This window comes from Bos indicus, chromosome 2 (genome assembly GCF_029378745.1).
Source record: "Bos indicus isolate NIAB-ARS_2022 breed Sahiwal x Tharparkar chromosome 2, NIAB-ARS_B.indTharparkar_mat_pri_1.0, whole genome shotgun sequence".
Taxonomy (NCBI): Eukaryota; Metazoa; Chordata; class Mammalia; order Artiodactyla; family Bovidae; genus Bos; species Bos indicus.
This window is the reverse complement of record NC_091761.1, coordinates 106,250,224-106,267,201: the sequence shown is the minus strand read 5'-3', so window position 1 is coordinate 106,267,201 and position 16,978 is coordinate 106,250,224. Positions and strand designations below refer to the sequence as shown.

The following is a 16,978-nucleotide window of genomic DNA, read 5'->3' as shown; positions in this document are numbered from 1 at the left end:
TGTGCCCCTCCCATCCCAGGGGACTCACAAACCCAGTCAGGGTTCCTTTCCACTCAGACACTCGGTAACTTTATTTGCCTTTGGCTGGGTTTTCAGGAGGAATGGGGCTGGCAGGAGCCTGGGCTTCGTGCGCCCTCTGGTGGGCCTCAGAGGCAAGGACCAGAAAGGACTGGACAGTCTGCAGGCCACAGTCAATAGAGTTTAGGGGAGGGCTGCAGTGCTCCTCAGGACTGCACCCCCGACCCAGCTTCAGGAGATGGGGCATGACGGGAGGAGGCCCTGAACCTCTGGCTCTCATACTCGCCCGTGTTGGATGCCCGCATGTTCTGCCGAGCCTTCATCTGCTTCAAACGGTCCTTGTCCACTTCCCGCTTGGTGAGGATGAAGAGGAGGATACCACAGGGGAAGCCGATGGCCCTAGGGGTGGGGAGATGTGCGTGGGATTTGGGGAGGGGCCAAGCCTCAGCCAGAGGAGCTGGGCAGAACCTCATTCCAGCTTCATCAACTGCACCAACACTGTAATGCTACTCGCATTTATTCAGCCTCAGTGCTGGCTGCTGGAAGGCTCCGCGCGAATCGGATCCTGCCACTGCCCTGCTCAAAACCCCGCAACAGCTCTCCATCACTTCCCGGCCAAGTCCACCAAACTCTAGGCACAGCACAAAAGGCCTTGTGGTTGGGTCTCTGCCCACCTTGTCATTCTTTTTCCCTTTAGTCTGACACTCCTTAGCATGAGCCCTGCCAGCCTGCCCTAACAACTGTGCAGGGTTCTCGGGACAGCCCATCCTCTTTCCCTCTCCAAGTCTTGGCAAAAGTTCCCTCTGCCTAAACTGCCCCACACCCCATCCCTGATTCTCCTTAACATGAGCAACTGCTATGTGGGAGGCACTTGGCGTGGGGAAAGGGCGTGGAGTTATAAGACCTGGTGAAAACCCAGCTCTGAGCCTCAGTTCCCTCCTCTGTAAAATAGGGATGTCCTATTTATCTCAGAAAGACTAAAACAATACACAGTAAAGGACTGGCACACCTCGGGTGCCGGAAAAAAAAATTAATTTCTCCCTGCTTTTAATACTGCTCAAGCCTGGCAAGCTCCAGTCCATGGGGTTGCAAAGACTCGGACACGACTGAGCGACTGAACAACAATGTATTAAGATCAGAATCAAATCCAAATAACAATGCACTGAACATCTTACAGGTGCTGCTACTGTATAACTAACATAATCTTGCATGATCTCAATTAAAACCTCAATTGGGTCCTGCCCCAAGCTCCCAAAAGAGAGGATGAGGCCATAGACCGAAATCTGAATCAGATTAGCTCAGCTCAGCGCACAGAAAACCCACTCTCTCTCCAGTTCAGACTTTGCCACCTCCCTCCCCTGCTCCAGTCCTCTGAGGTTCCAGTCCTCACACCCAGCCATTCTGTCCCGGCAACCCTGGATTCAGTTCATCACCTGACACTTGGAGAAGTTTCTGGGTCCCACCCGCCCCTGGTGCCACTCCCCATTGGTGGGCAAAGAGTTAGTTAAAACTTACCAGGCTAGTCCCACAGCTTTCATGGGGTTCTTGCCCCTCTTTCTGGGGATGTATTCCAGCTCAGGGGAGAGGGGCTCAGGCTCCTCCTTGCACTCTGGGGAGCTGTGGCTTTGCAGTGCCCGACTCCTGTTCTGGGAAGCCTTGTTAGCAGTGGCTCCTGAGAGAATCCCTGTGAATGGAGGCAAAGAAGGTCAGCTAAGAGAAGAGAAGAAAGCCTAGGGAAGAGTGGTTGAGATCTGAGGAAGGGGAGTGACTGCAGTTTGGAGTAACAGGTGCCTGGGAGAGTCCAGAGGGAAATGGGAAAATCGCCATCGAGGTGGCACCTTTGAAAGCCGCTTCCACGTCACTGCGGGCTCATCACCCTGGTGCCGGGAGAGCGAGCTTCGCTGTTCTTCATCTCCTCAGACCTCAGGATGTGAAGGGACTGCAGTGGGGCTCGCGTGAGACGTATGAAAGAAAATCCGAGACATGGCTTGCAAACTGCAGAATGTTAGCACTGGAGGGGGAGCTTAAAGGTATTCTACTCCATCCCCTCACTTTATAGAAGAGGAAACTGAAGCCCCAAGAGACGAACTGCTTCGCCCAAGGTCAAACTGCTAATTATCCGGGGCTAGAACCCAAGCCTCCAGAAGCCCAGGGCTCTTTTCCTCTGCACTGCGGTGAGTGTTAAACACCTGGAGCGCGGGAGTCTAAAAGGCTTCCTTGAGGCTCCCTTTCCGTGCAAGACCCCAGAGGTGTCGTAGGCTGAGGGATGGACTGGTTGACTTTTAAAGAGCACCTTTTAGCCCCCAGACTCTTTAAAATCCTGCAGAGGGATGCGGACAGCAATCGACAGCCCTGAACTCCTGCTACAGCTTAGCGGGATGTGAAAAAAAGGGTATCCCCTCCAGTCCTGCCCTCCCCGGGGTCCCTCTCCTTACCCCGGAGGACGCGGGCATTTCTCGCCCCCCGGCCCTTCAGCGCCGTAGCAGCTACCACCGCCGCCATGTTCAGATCCCAATCCCACCCCCCCTTCACCGCAGTCCCCGCTGGGAATTGTAGTTTGCGTAAGGGGCCTCTCCCGCTGTATCCGTCCGGCCTACAGATCAGAAACTACAACTCCCAGAAGCCCAAGCAGCGGACCCAGGAGAACTACTCTTCCCAGGAGAGCCCCGGAAGCGCGCACGCTCGCTTGTTTCCCTCCTGTTGGGGGCGGAGTCAGGTTGGGCGGAGTTTGGGTTCTCCTCGCCACGCCTCGGCCTCGTCTCCCACTTTTGCCTTGTGATTGGTGACTCAGCCGGTCCACCCCTTTCGCTATTGGTCAAGAGGCCGTCGCTCTCCCTGCCGGGGAGTCGCCTACGCCTACTTCCTCCCGGGAGGAGGGGCTCGAGTTCCGCGTCGTCGCGCAGAGCTGACTCTGGGAGGCGTTTGGGCCCAGAGAAGTGGGCCCGCCGCTTGCGCCGCATGGAGTCCGAATCGGAGAGCGGGGCCGCTGCTGACACCCCCCCGTTGGAGACTCTAAGCTTCCATGGTGATGAAGAGATTATCGAGGTGGTAGAACTGGATCCTGGTCCGCCGGACCCGGGTAAGAGCTGCGGATCCTCAGGCCATGGGACAAGAGGCTCTTACCCCTGGCCTTTGACCCCGGGTTTTCCCCCCTCTGCTCCTTACCCCACCCCACCCCACCCCACCTCACCTGTCATTCCTACCTACCTCCTTCGCCCTTCCCCTCTCCCCCAACCCCACACTTAGTTTTCAGGCCTGGCCCGGGGTGGGGGTTCCCCTGACGCCTCCCCTGGCCCTTCCCCTCACACACCCCCTTCCCATCATTCCCTCGGCCCTCCCTTCCCACACGGTCTCTGGCCAACCCCAGGTCCTCAGAGCTCTCCGGTCCTCCGTTCTGCACGCCCCCTCCTCCCTGCCGCCTCTCACCCCCCGCTTCACCCCTCCTGTCTGACCTCACCTTGCCCTCTCGCCACATGACCACCCCAGCCTCGGGCCTCCCCACACTTGCCATCCCTCTTCCCGCCTGCTGCACACCGTCTGTTAACCCTCTCCCCAAAGCAGACGATCTGGTCCAGGAGATGGAAGATGTGGACTTCGAGGAAGAGGAAGAAGAAGAGGGCAACGAGGAGGGCTGGGTCCTGGAACCCCAGGAAGGGGTGGTCGGCAGCATGGAGGGCCCCGACGACAGCGAGGTCACTTTTGCATTGCATTCTGGTAGGTCCCTGGGGAGAGCTGTCCTAAGTTCAGTCCAGGTGGACATTTGCACATCATCTGCCATGTAGTGGTGGGAAAATGTTGCCTTTGTGATGGAGGAGCTGTTGGCTCCTGGAGTCAGTTGAGACACACTTGGATTCAAATCCTGTCTCTGCTACTTGGTTGTTTATGATCTTTATTGACGTCTCTGGGTTTTAGTTTCCTTTTAAAAAGTTGTCATTGATAAAAGTTCCTTTACTCTGAATTAGGGGTAATAGTACCTTTTAGATCATCTTTTGGATAATCCTCTTAAATATTAACTCTTGATAAGGAACCAGTAACGCAGGCTTTCCTCACTCAGCCCCCAACCTGGTGGCATCCCACTCTGAGAACTGTAAGCCCTACACTCGTTCCCTCCTCTTGTCCACCACAGAAATGTGGGGTGAATGGAAGAAAGAGTACAGGAGAGCGATGTGTCCTGGGGAGGGACTTCTCCAACAACCGAATGCTTGAAACTTAGAAGAGCTTGAATGCACCCTTCTTTTCCAGGAAGAAAGACATGTTGCTTTAGGTGGAAGGGGGGTGGGCTCCCCAAAGGTCCTGAAGGACAGGACTCTAGGTGGGATCCCCACTTCCTTACTCTTGGAATATCTCTTGGGACAGCATCAGTGTTCTGTGTGAGCCTGGACCCCAAGACCAACACCTTGGCAGTGACAGGAGGTGAAGACGACAAAGCCTTTGTGTGGAGGCTCAGCGATGGGGAACTGCTCTTTGAGTGTGCAGGTGAGGGAGCTCGGTGAAGTCCTGCCTCTTTGGAGGTCTTAGGGGGTGGCCTGCAGTGGTTATGCATCCAGCAGCCATTTATTGACCCCTGTTTTGCCAGCTCTATGCTTGGCCCAAGAGCCCCAAAGAATATCCTAGTCTTTTGTGGGTGTGGGGGAGGGAGACACTGACTGGCCGAGGGAGTCAGGGAAAGACCTGGAGGAGGCGACACTAGTGGCGGAGAATGGGGGTGGGAAGGAGGCTGTGGATATTTCAGGCAGAGGTGCGGACAGAATGGGAAAGACATAGGTCTGGGCTACACATGGTCAAGTGGGGGCCCAGTAGTGTTTTGCCTGGGGAGAGCTGGGGGTTGCTGCAGTGGGCTTCTGCAGCAGCTCTGAGTTTGGTTGCCTGTTTTGTGGGGACTCATCCTTTTTTTCCCAGCTGGTACTTTCTGGGGGCCGGATACCTGGGTCCTGTATCCCCAGCACCAGGTTCCCTGACATTCTCTTCTCTTTCTGCCCACTCTCTGCAGGCCATAAAGACTCTGTGACTTGTGCTGGTTTCAGCCATGACTCTACCCTAGTGGCCACAGGAGACATGAGTGGTCTTTTAAAAGTGTGGCAGGTGGACACAAAGGAGGAGGTCTGGTCTTTTGAAGCAGGAGATCTAGAGGTGAGATTGTCACAGTGGGATTCAACTCTGAGGGCCGGGTGGAGTAGGGAGAACTCGGGGGCCCATACCACCTTGAACGGATCAAGCCAGCTCTGAGCCAGTGCTGTCCCAGGGGACAGCAAAAGTGTCTGGGCCTGTCCCCTGGGATGTCCCCACTGACTCGGAAGCAGGGAGAGCTTGGTGGGGTTCTGGGGGCAGACTCCTAGGTGAGATGGGCTGAGGGGAACCCTTGTTGAGCCTTTGTCCCTGCCCAGTGGATGGAGTGGCACCCTCGGGCACCTGTCCTCCTGGCGGGCACGGCTGATGGCAACACCTGGATGTGGAAGGTTCCGACTGGTGACTGCAAGACCTTCCAGGGCCCCAACTGCCCGGCCACCTGTGGCCGAGTCCTCCCTGATGGTGAGAGCGGCATTCCTGAGTGTAGACAGGTGGGGTCTGGGTTCCACACATGCCTGGCACCCTCCTGGGCCATGGTCAGCAAACTCCGAGGTCTGCTGTTGAGAGCAGTGACCTCCCAGGACCAGAGCAAACAGCTTCCCCTTTCTCACCTGGAACTGGGTCTTCCCTGGGGCACTGTCTGTTCCCTCGCTTCCTTGCCTGCCTGTCTCTTCTCTTGCCTGAAGTGCTGGTGTGTCTGTGCTGGTTGTCGTCTCTTCACCTGCATCTCTGATCCTTCAGGGAAGCGAGCTGTAGTTGGCTATGAAGATGGCACCATCAGGATTTGGGACCTGAAGCAGGGAAACTCTATCCACGTACTAAAAGGTATTGGAGGTGGCGAAGGTGTTAACCTAGGCTTTTGTGGGGAAAGGGCCGAGACCTGGGTCAGGATGAAGCCTGACTTCCTCCCTGCTTCATCCTAGGGACCGAGGGTCACCAGGGCCCTCTGACCTGTGTCGCCACCAACCAGGATGGCAGCCTGATCCTCACTGGCTCTGTGGACTGCCAGGCCAAGCTGGTCAGTGCCACCACCGGCAAGGTGAGTGGGACCTGGAAGTCTGGCTGTGGGGCCCTCTGCTTTCCGCATCTCCGTTTCTTCTTTTTCTTCAGTCAGCCTCCTTGCCCCAGTACCTTTCTTCTCTTACTGGGGAATCATGTTTCCAGGCCCTCTTCTGATCCTCTCCTCTGGCTCATAGGTGGTGGGCGTTTTCAGACCGGAGACTGTGGCCTCCCAGCCGAGCCTGGGAGAAGGGGAGGAGAGTGAGTCCAACTCCGTGGAGTCCTTGGGCTTCTGCAGTGTGTGAGTGTGAGCGCGGCCTCAGCCTGGACACATGAGCAGGGGGCTTGGGGGAGGGGGCTGGGGACCAGGGAGGACAGAGGGCGCCAAGTGCAGGTCCCCCCATGAGCCTTCATGATGCTCTCTTCTGCCAGGATGCCTCTGGCAGCTGTTGGCTACCTGGATGGGACCTTGGCCATCTATGACCTGTCCACACAGACCCTCAGGCACCAGTGTCAGCACCAGGTACAGGCTGTGGGGAAGCCCAGGTTCTCTGGGAGCATCTGCCGCAGACATGGCTCCTGCCTAGTCCTTCCTATGGTCCATCATCCCCTCCTCCCTCCTTGAGAGTTGGGAGCAGATGCCCATGACGCACCTCGCTCCTGTGTACCCTTCTGCAGTCGGGCATTGTGCAGCTGCTGTGGGAGGCAGGCACCGCCGTGGTTTACACTTGCAGCCTGGATGGCATCGTGCGCCTCTGGGATGCTCGGACTGGCCGCCTGCTTACTGACTACCGGGGCCACACGGCCGAGATCCTGGACTTTGCCCTCAGCAAGTAAGTGGATTTGGCATGGGCTAGGGTCTCTGCGTATTTGAAAGGTGAGAGCAGCATGTGGGGCTCTTAAAGTGTGGGAGGGCTGCTAAAGGAAGCTGGGACCCAAGGCCTGGGCCTGCCTAGGCAGCCGTGCTGGGGGCCTGTGGGAGTCGTCCTCTGTTGATGGTGTGGCCTCTCATCTCACTCTCGGGCTCAGGGGCTGGGACTGCCTCCCCCATGCGGGCAGCTCTCCCCTGATCCTCAGGCTGATGGCTGGCTTCAGGAGTGTTCACCGGATGTGGGCTGGTGAGCCCAGCGCCAGGCACTAGCGGTCTAGAGTTGAGGATACACTGGAAGAGCCCCCCAAAGGGCCCCTGGGTGGTGGGCTTGGGGTGGGCCTTAGGTTCTCCAGTCCTTTCCAACCGTGCTTTCTGTCCACAGAGATGCCTCCTTGGTGGTGACCACGTCAGGAGACCACAAAGCAAAAGTATTTTGTGTCCAGAGACCTGACCGCTAACAGCTGCAGCGTCTGCTTTGTGTCTGGTGTGGAGGGGGCGCAGGGAGACCCCCCACAGCAGAGGCGGTCGGGTAGGAGGGAAGAGGAGGGGAGGGGCCTCGGACTACTTTCCAACCCCTTCAAACTGACTTGCTCCCTCTGTCTCTTCCTTTTCTTAAGAAACCCACCCCTCGGGCTCCTCCTTCCCCCCCTCCCTCCCTCTCACCCAGACCTGGCGGATACTTCAGAGGGAGGTTCAGACCTCTTTCTCTTTCACTTCCTTTGCTGGTGTGAGCCATGGGGGTGTGTGTTTGTATGTGGGGAGTAGGTCTTTGAAGTTCCCGTTCTTTCCCTTCCCAAGTCTCTGGGGGTGGAAAGGAGGAAGAGATGTTAGTTAACAGATTTTAAAAATGTAAATAAAATATACTTCCCAGAGACGTGTCTGTGTGGATTTTGTGGCTGGACGTGAGGAGGAACCAGTGAGGGGCATGTCAGGGTGTTGCTACCCTCCCCCTCTGCTGGATTTCAGGGTTCCTCAACTCACCGCCCTCACCTACAACTGCCTGCCTACCAGGAATCTCCCTGGATATATATCCTCTAGGTTCTTTCCCCAGCTGTTCACCTGTCCCTCCCTGGCTGAGACATGGAATCTCCCTGGATCCTCTAGGTTCTTTCCCCAGCTGTTCACCTGTCCCTCCCTGGCTAAGACATGGAATCTCCCTGGATCCTCTAGGTTCTTTCCCCAGCTGTTCACCTGTCCCTCCTTGGCTAAGACACAGAATGAGATAACCATCACCTGGGCCAAGGGAGCTTTATTCAGTCAGAGTGGGGTCATACAGGGACACTCTCTGATCCATGATCCAGATCTGTGGGGACATGTGGAGACGGGCTTGGGAGCCAAGATGGATGGATGCTTCTAATTGGAATGAGCAGAGGCCCTCCCTCTAGTTCAAGTCAAGGTCCACGCTGCTTTGGCTGCTGGTATGGTAGGCGGTGCTGGGACCAGGACTGCTCTGCGGTCTGCCCCGCAGCATCCGGAGCCACTTCTGGGCGGCCACCCTCCAGGGGCCTGTATAGCGCTGATCACCCAGCCCCATGGCCACGGGCACGGCCGCCGCACTGGCGCTGCCCAGTGAGATGAGGGACAGCAGAGTTCCGGGCCCTAGTGGCGGGCGCTGCTCAAAGGCCAGGACAGAGAGCAGCAGGGTGGCCACGTAGGGCCCCCAGCACAGCCCGAAGAGCAACGTGGCCCCGGCCTGTGCCCTGGCCTGCCGCCAGGTGAGGGCTCGGGCCAGGGCCGAGGGCGCCCCGCGGCACACGGCCCGCTCCAGCCGGCGGATGTCCTGCAGCTGGCGGTGCGCAGTGACCAGCACGCGGACCGAGAGGAGGGCGGCCGCGCCCACAGCCGGCAGCAGGAGCCCATAGATTTCGAGGTAGAGGTAGGGGGCTGGGAAGACGGCCTGGGAGCTGCAGTTGCCACCAGGGGCCCAGTGGTTCCAGCCCAGGGCAGGCAGGCTGGCAAAGAGCAAGGGGGCAGCCCAGGTGAGGAGCAGGGCCAGCCGCATGCTCCCACGGGGCCGCAGGGGCCGCAGCACGGCCATGTAGCGCTCCCCGTGCACCAGTAGGAGGTTGGCGAGCAGGGAGAGGAAGCAGAAGTTGGGAGCCAAGTAGAGGAAGAGGCAGGACCAGTAGCCCCGGCGGCTCTGGCTCCATAGGACGGGCAGCGCGGGCAGCGCCAGCCCCGTGAGCAGCCCTGCCAGCAGAAGACTCAGGAAGAAGCAGCCAGCGGGCGGGCTGCGCAGGCGGCGGTCCCCGGCGATACCCACGGCCAGGAGCAGGTTGGCAGCGACGATGAGGCTTGCCAGGGCCAGGGAGAGCCCCAGGGCCCCTGCAGGAACGGGGCTGGGCACCTCCCTGGTGCTGTTGGATGTCATCTTGGGCCTGGGGACGGGGGAGACCTGGAGCAGCAGCAGGCATGCCTGGACGGAAGATGGGGTGGCTGGAGTTAGGATGGGGCTGCGGATCACTGTCCTCTCTCGGCAAGTTGTTGTTTAGTCGCTAAGTCATGTCGGACTCTTTGTGACCCCAGGGACTGTAGGTCACCAGGCTTCTCTGTCAGTGGGATTTCCCAGGCCAGAATACTGGAGTGGGTAGCTAGTCCCTTCTCGATTGAACTATTGAGCTATTCCCCAGTCAGGGACTGAACCCGCGTCTCCTGCATTGGCAGGCGGATTTCTTTACCTCTAAACCACCAGGGAAGCTATCTAGAGGTTGGAGACCAATGCACTGTGGACCATATCCTGTTTGCTGATACACATTTTTCCTCCAATGAATTGCCAATTAAAATTTACACAAAAATTCATATTTTTGGTTAAAAAAAACAATCAGGGCCTATGTAGTAGCAACCAGCTAGAGTTGCGCTGTCACTGCCTTCAGAAAGCTCCCTACAGTCCCCACCCAGCCCTTTCCCCATTTCTGTTACCTGCCTGACCCTCTCTGGGCAGCTGTGTCTATGCCTCTGGTTAGACACACCCGTCCCCACAGCATTTGGACCATCCCTGCCTCCACCAGGTGAGGCGTCTAAATCAGCTAAAGGGATAGGATGGAGTCTGGCTGGTGTGTAGTGATCCTCTGGCCAGCCAACAGCTGACAGCCTTCTTTGGGCCATGGGCGGGCCCTGGACTAGGGGCTAGGGCTGGGGTTGGGTGGGGAGGGGTGGGAGAGTGGAGAGTGATCCCTGTCTTCAGATGCTTGCAGGCTGGTTGGCATCAGTGTCTTAAAAAGTGGTAGGTTACTAAGGATTGGGGGTGGGGGTGGGGGTGGGGGTGGGGTGGGGCAGAAGTCAGTCTGAGGCAGGGCTCACTGAGTTAGCAGCACCAAGGGGTTGCCCTGTCCCCAGCACCTCCCTTCCATCCGCCTTGTGGCTGGTTACACTTCAGTGAGCAGCCTCCGGGTAGGACTTCCAGCCCATAAACTTGACGTCCGCACCAGGCTAGCAGCTAGCAACCGGCCTTTCCTGGGAACTGGAGGAGGGGAAGAGCTGCTGAGTGAGGGGGAAGGTTGGCAGTGAGTGTGGAGGGCAAGGGGGGCTGAAGTGAGCCCAGAGATGGAGGGGGAGCTGCTGGGCAGCGCCTGGCCTTTCCGTGGCTCTGACCTGTCCCAGTCCTCCCATGCCCTGGCCCTGCCGCCACATCATGGGGATGAGGGAGGGGGTATCCTGCCTGGGCCCTGTGGGAAACTCCTGCTTCTGTCAACAGGGGAGCAGCTGCTGTTGCTAGGATCAAAGTCAATAAGGGAAGGATTTCTACCTGCCCCCTCCCCGGGGTCAGAGGGTCGAAGGGCCTCAAGGCCACCCTGAGCACAGGAGATGCTACCGCTTCTATTCCCAGCTCCCCCAGTTCCCCCAGGCCGTTGCACCCCTTTACCCTCAGCCTGGTTCCTCTTTCTCAGTGTCCCCCAGTGCCCTCTGCTGGGAACATCTTTCCCTTCCAGCGGCCCTCTGGTTTCTGTTCCCCTTCATCCCCACACTGTTAACTTGTTCAAACCCCAGGAGATCTCAGGGACCTGAGACTTCAAACCTGGACTCTGGAGTCGCGGGCTGGCACTCCCAGCTCTTCGCTGGGAGTGAGTCTCCCACCCCACCTCCACCAGAGCAGCAAGAAAGGCAGGGTCAGCCCTGGGGGTGGGGGGACTTCTTGGCAGTCACAACATGGAGGCTCGGGTGGCTTGGGCTGGGTGCAAGGTCTCTTCAGGCCCTGCGGCTGAGGTCTCCAGGTGTGGCCCGGGGGCCGGGTGGGGGCTAGGGTTAGGGTTAGGTAGCTACTCACATGACTGTAGGTGACAGATGTGGCTTGCCCAGCCTGGGCTCCCCTCCGAGTGTCAGGGAGTTGTCCCAGCCAGTGCTGCAGGGCTTCTGGCGACGTCTGGTGTCCTGACCGTTGAGGTCATGGTACCTCCACTGTGTGGAGACAGCAGGGCCCCCAGCTCTCTGCTGCCCTGGCTCTGCCCTCGCCTGGGATGGAGCTGAGGCTGGTGGGACCCAGCCTGGCCCCGCCTCTGGGGGTGGGGCCCGACACACCCTGAGCTGCTGTGCTGGGAAGGCTTCCTCCCCTTTCCCCTGGGCGCCCTCCACGTCTTCCTCCCATACCAGTGGCCCTGTCTCCAGCCACTGGACATAGCTTGGCTCCAAGGAGGCAGCTTGGAGCTCTCTGGCCTGCTGCTGGTTAGCTAATCTGAGAAATGCATTCCAGTTAGTGAACAATGATTTAGTCTATCCTCCCCATCTCCCGGCTGATATATTTACATTTTATAAATATATCAGTGGCCAGCCAGCTGATAGCGCATCCAGCTCTGTAATTCTGCCACTCTGCTGAGTACAGTCTGATGGTGGCGGTGGTGGGGGCCTTTGGAACGCGAGAATCCTTGCTATCTCCCCTTCCTATTACCTGATGGGAACTTTCAGCTTATAAAGCCAGCCTTGCCTCCTAGAATCTGGGTTCATTCCGCACTTTTCTCAATTACTTTGTGAGTCACGTTTTGGGCTGAGGCATGAATGGCTCTTGGGCAAGCTATCTCTGGACCTCTATTTTCTCACCTGTAAAATGGGAACAAGGCAAACCATCAGTCAGTGTTGCCAGGAGTCTTATGGGATAATATACGTAACTGCATACACCCCACTGCCGGACACCTAACAGGGGGAGGGGTCTCAACAAATGACATCCTTCTTTTCTCCTCCATGAAGACTAAGAAACAGCCAGTGCTTGAATCAGAAGGCCTGGGTTTAAATCTCAGAATCCTACTTGGATCCTATTTTACTGGCTGTGTAAATTTGAACAAATTTTTAGATTTTCTTACCTCAGTTTCCTCATCTGTAGAATGGGGGCTCGTACCATTTTCATCTATTGTGAGACTAAATGAGAAAATGTGGGGAGACTTCCCTGGAGGTCCAGGGGTTAACATTCCACCCTTCAACTACAGGGGCACAGGTTCAATCCCTAGTTGGGGTATATCCCACATGCCACGTGGTGTGGGCAAAAAAAAAGTGTAATAAGGACTTGGGTCAGTGGTTGGCACAGAAGCAGTCAATGAGAGGAACTTCTGGCCTTTTCTGCACGTCCCCTCTGAGAATTCCATTGAAATAAGCGGATGAAGAGCTTGTGAATAGCAAGAGGGTAATGACACTTTCACTCCACAAGGAAACACAGGAAACTGAGTGAGAGGAAGGGCAAGTTCAAGGCCAGGAAGCCCTGATTTCCACCTTGTGTCAAGTGTAACTTTGGGGAGAGGGAGAGAAGCAGTTACATTTTCTTGAGACCTGAAATGGGAGGAAACAGGCTAAAACTTCAGCAAGAAAACTGGAGGTTAGACATTAGGAAAAGCTTTCTTGTTCAAGAGCACATGAAGATGGAGCAAGGGGTCCTCTGCCCTCTCCCAGGACGACCTGGGCCCAAAGGGCGGGAGGCCTGAGAGGTCTGGCTCTGCCAACTCTGCACGGCAGTCAGGGGTCCTGGAGAGAAGGGTCTCTGGACAAAAAGTGGGAGAAGCATCCAGTCTCAGACCTGTCCTCTAGGGAGCTGGGGGCTAGGAGGACGCAGCGTTCCAGGGGATGGCTCCCAGCCCCACGCTCTCTGGTTGGGTAGAAGTCAAGAGGCTCTGGGAGAGTTCAGATTGGGGTCTGGACAGAAGTGGGAGTGGGGCCCCTTGGATACTGGACTGCCAAGAATAAACAGACCTTCTGTTCCCAACCCTGGCCTCCTCCCGGCAGCCTCCAGGATGTCTGTGTTTCTTCTCCGCTGCTCTGTCTAAACAGTGTGTGGGATGACGTGTAAAGAACAACTCTGGGAGCAGGAGCCGGGCAGCCTGGGTTCTGTCTTCCACTCAGCTGTTTCCTCCTGCCTTGATCATCTGGTTCCTCTGTTCCATCAATCCCTGGGACTGACTCATCCACAGCCTTCTCTCCTTTGCTCACGGGAGGGCTCTGATGCAGGCAGTCTTCAGATGCTCCCATCGGCTGACTCTTCGGGCCCTAGAGTCCCCACCCGTCCCCCTTCTCTCCTTAGGTCCAGCCTGTTATCACGATGCCCGATATGGACAGGGGCAGGAAATGCACCTGGGTCTCCTTTGTCACTCTGTTCTCCTGGGTATTTAACTTTTCTGTTGACCCTGGGTGTCTGGGACTTGGTGGTGAGTACTCACTGACTGGATGAACAGAGGCAAAGGGGTGATGAGTGGCTATGGAACTGTTCAACCCTCCCCAGATGCAACAGCAGACGAGCCCCTGGGGGTCTCTGGAGGGTTGTGGGCGCAATACTATGACCAAGACTGAGGAAGCCCTAAGTCAGCTGTATGAGCAGAGGACACTGGTCCTTCCCCTTACGGATAAATGACAGATCTCTCACAGAAATTTAACAGTGCTTTTAGCAATCCCCAGAAGGGGGCAGCATTGCTTGAACTGAGAATTCTTGAGTCCCCAGAATGGACCCAGGCTTTGGGTCTAGGGCCTGTGTGGCTGCTGGGCTTAGGCTGAGGGTCCATCTGGCCTACTTTGAACGAGGCTGAAGGAACTGAAATGGTAACAGAGGAGAAGCAGCTCTGGGTATGTGGGCTGACACAGTAGCTGGTGTTACTTCCTCTTCCTGGCTTCAATTTCCCGCCCTCTGGTTCCACACGTCCACTTATCCACTTTCTGTTAACGTCGTCGTCTTCCCACCAAGCTCCTGGATTTTAGCTTCCCCAGGTCCTACTTTCTCCAGACTTGGGAGATACCCACCAACACCTTCCTCACCTCAAACTGCAGTATGAGGGCCACCAGCAAAAAATATCACCATCTTGGGGGAGGACCTGAATAACCCCAAAGCAGAATAACCTTGATTTATGCTGCCCCTTCTGATCCCCTTGGGAGTGTAAGAATGGAACTAAGATTTATTAGAAAGCATTATCAACTCTAATTATAGACATTATCAGTCAGTTCAGTTCAGTTGCTCAGCAGTGTTCGACTCTTTGCGACCCCATGGACTGCAGCATGCCAGGCCTCCCTGTCCATCACCAACTCCTAGAGTTTACTCAAACTTATCTCCATTGAGTTGGTGATACCATCCAACCATCTCATCCTCTGTTGTCCCCTTCTCTTCCCACCTTCAATCTTTCCCAGCATCAGGGTCTTTTCAAATGAGTCAGTTCTTCGCATTAGGTGGCCAAAGTATTGGAGTTTCAGCTTCAGCCTCAGTCTTTCCAATGAATAATCAGGACTGATTTCCTTTAGCATGGACTGGTTGGATCTCCTTGGTGTCCGAGGGACTCTCAAGAGTCTTCTCCAAAACCACAGTTCAAAAGCATCAATTCTTCAGCACTTACCTTCTTTTCAGTCCAACTCTCACATCCATACATGACTACTAGAAAAACCACAGCTTTGACTAGATGGACCTTTGTTGGCAAAGTAATGTCTCTGCTTTTTAATATGCTAAGTTGGTCATAACTTTTCTTCCAAGGAGCAAGCATCTTAATTTCATGGCTGCAGTCACCATTTTGGAGCCCCCCCAAAATAAAGTCTGTCACTGTTTTGCCATGAAGTGATGGGACCAGATGCCATGATCTTTTAGTTTTCTGAATGTTGAGTTTTAAGCCAACTTTTTCACTCATTATAAATGCCTACTTGATTCACTGGAAAAGACTCTGATGCTGGGAGGGATTGGGGGCAAGAGGAGAAGGGGACAACAGAGGATGAGATGGCTGGATGGCATCACTGACTCGATGGACGTGAGTCTGTGTGAACTCCGGGAGTTGGTGATGGACAGGGAGGCCTGGCGTGCTGCGATTTATGGGGTTGCAAAGTCGGACACGACTGAGCGACTGATCTGATCTGATGTGATAGGTACTTATCTGTTGTTTATTCCTTTTAAGAGCCCGGTGAGATAGGTGGAGTCATGTCCAACCAAAGATGAGGCCACTGGTGCTCAGATTAAGAAATCTACTCAGTCACATAGCTATTAAGTGGAAAGTGAAGTCACTCAGTCGTGTCCGACTCTTTTCGACCCCGTGGACTGTAGCCTACCAAGCTCCTCCGTCCATGGGATTCTTCAGGCAAGAATACTGGAGTGGGTTGCCATTTCCTTCTCCAGGGGATCTTCCCAGCCCAGGGATCGAACCTGGGTTTCCCCGCATTGGAGAAAAAACATTTTTGAAACTCTCCAGTTTACACCCCAGCTCATCTACACCTCCCAGGCATGGACCTTTGGGCAAAGGAGCAAATCAGCACTGAGATTAGATCCCATTTTCCCCAGCCCACATCCTCAGTGTGCTGAAGTCCTCCTCCAATGGGCTCTGGCTGAAGTTACAGTGGGCCTTTGTCCATAACGGTGAAGGCGGGCCCTTGAGAACGAGTTAAGTGTGCCCTGGAAACAGATGTACACAAAGGAGCCAGTTTGGAGGGGGTTTTCATCAGTATGAGTTTTTATGCTGATCAAGTCTTGGAATTAAGACAATTCCTTACGGTTTACTGCTGTAAAAAGTACTTAATGCCTCTTCTCCTCCTAACTCTGTATCTTCTAAGCAATTTTGGTTTTGCCATTTACAGCACTTTTCAGGAATCCAATCTCCATTATTGGCAAAATACAGTTGAGTTCCAACTTACTAAGGAGATTTGTTCGAAACTCAGCGGGATGGTAAACACACCTTCTAGCAAAATTACCTTCACAAACCCCTTACACAGGGGTACAGAGCACAGCTATGTCACTGTCTCCTAACAGATCTAACTTAGCCCAGTTTTCCATCCACCAGCAGTAGGTGATGAGGGGCCGCATCCCAGGAGAACACGGGGAAGCCTTGGCAGTGAACTCTCTCCACTGCAGGTCATGGTTGGCCTCCCCAAGGGGACAGCACTCTCCAGGGCACTTGTTTGTTGAGGGCATGGGAACTTAACTGATCCTGAGCTTTCCAGGATCTCATTTACAAAGAGTAAAGTGAAGTTTTGATGACTAAACGACCTGTCCCTTCAAATCTGACCATGACCCACAGTAAAGACATTTCTATGACCTAGTCAGTATGTCCACAACTAAGACATATTTCAGAATCAGTACTTACCTATAATAGGAGTGATGTACTCAGCATATATGACACAACAGCATCTACTATTCCATTTTAAAACACTGAAGATGAAGTCACATATGTGAAAAAAAAAAACACACAGGAAACCACACACACACACACACAGATGAGCTGCATGTACAACTGGGGAAATATGAGTAAGGTTGTGATCGTGTTAACATCAGCTTCCTCCTGGCAATTATATTGTATTACAGGATTTCAGCACTGTTTCTTACAACTGCAGTTAATCTACAAATACCTCATAATTGTTGAGGAAATATCAGATTTCACAATTCATTGACAGTTTCAAACCAGTCTGAAACAATGAACTTGATGGAGACAAATTAAAAAGCTTTGCAGTGCATAAAGTTTACTTAGAAATGCCAACTAAGAGCTTACCAGTGAGCCTCTCCCCCCTCTACAGGGAGGGTGGGGGTGGGGGTGGGGTTCCTGAACCTGAGTTTCTCCAGTGCATGTTTGCAGGTTCAAGGGCAGTATTGATGTA

The 16,978-nt window shown here is 55.0% G+C and overlaps 3 protein-coding genes across 7 annotated transcripts in view; 1 reads left to right on the top strand and 2 right to left on the bottom strand.

The window, feature by feature from the left end:
- PNKD (PNKD metallo-beta-lactamase domain containing) overlaps window positions 1-2,537 on the bottom strand; it is a 72,932-nt gene extending 70,395 nt beyond the window's left edge. Inside the window, exons 1-3 of one of the 2 annotated variants that reach the window (XM_019976578.2) lie at window positions 2,454-2,537; window positions 1,534-1,702; window positions 47-417 (exon numbers count right to left, since the gene is read on the bottom strand). In XM_019976578.2, coding sequence (XP_019832137.1) covers window positions 225-417; window positions 1,534-1,702; window positions 2,454-2,520 — 429 coding nt within the window. In that variant the 5' untranslated portion in view covers window positions 2,521-2,537 and the 3' untranslated portion in view covers window positions 47-224. Of the gene's footprint in view, window positions 1-46; window positions 418-1,533; window positions 1,703-2,453 lie in introns of those variants that run through there. The other variant, XM_070772107.1, reaches the window with a different exon arrangement.
- Window positions 2,538-2,894: 357 nt separating this feature from the next.
- On the top strand, window positions 2,895-7,827 carry AAMP (angio associated migratory cell protein). Of its 2 annotated transcripts, none has more exons than XM_019976539.2 (11): window positions 2,895-3,097; window positions 3,580-3,732; window positions 4,375-4,494; window positions 5,009-5,148; window positions 5,403-5,547; window positions 5,827-5,910; window positions 6,009-6,124; window positions 6,282-6,385; window positions 6,517-6,607; window positions 6,763-6,917; window positions 7,338-7,827. In XM_019976539.2, exons 1-11 carry the CDS (start codon window positions 2,977-2,979, stop codon window positions 7,411-7,413), a joined length of 1,305 nt encoding a protein of 434 aa, XP_019832098.1. In that variant the 5' UTR covers window positions 2,895-2,976; the 3' UTR covers window positions 7,414-7,827. The 2 variants fall into 2 exon arrangements, with proteins under 2 accessions (XP_019832098.1, XP_019832090.1); XM_019976531.2 differs by having other exon boundaries at window positions 3,577-3,732.
- A 360-nt stretch (window positions 7,828-8,187) lies between these two features.
- Window positions 8,188-11,469, bottom strand: GPBAR1 (G protein-coupled bile acid receptor 1). Of its 3 annotated transcripts, XM_019976508.2 has the most exons (3): window positions 11,220-11,469; window positions 10,256-10,415; window positions 8,188-9,371 (listed from the first exon to the last, which is right to left on the bottom strand). In XM_019976508.2, exon 3 carries the CDS (start codon window positions 9,324-9,326, stop codon window positions 8,337-8,339), a length of 990 nt encoding a protein of 329 aa, XP_019832067.1. In that variant the 5' UTR covers window positions 9,327-9,371; window positions 10,256-10,415; window positions 11,220-11,469; the 3' UTR covers window positions 8,188-8,336. The 3 variants fall into 3 exon arrangements, with proteins under 3 accessions (XP_019832067.1, XP_019832060.1, XP_070628237.1); XM_019976501.2 differs by lacking the exon at window positions 10,256-10,415 and having other exon boundaries at window positions 11,220-11,461; XM_070772136.1 differs by lacking the exons at window positions 10,256-10,415; window positions 11,220-11,469 and adding an exon at window positions 10,701-11,148.
- Window positions 11,470-16,978: the final 5,509 nt, after the last annotated feature.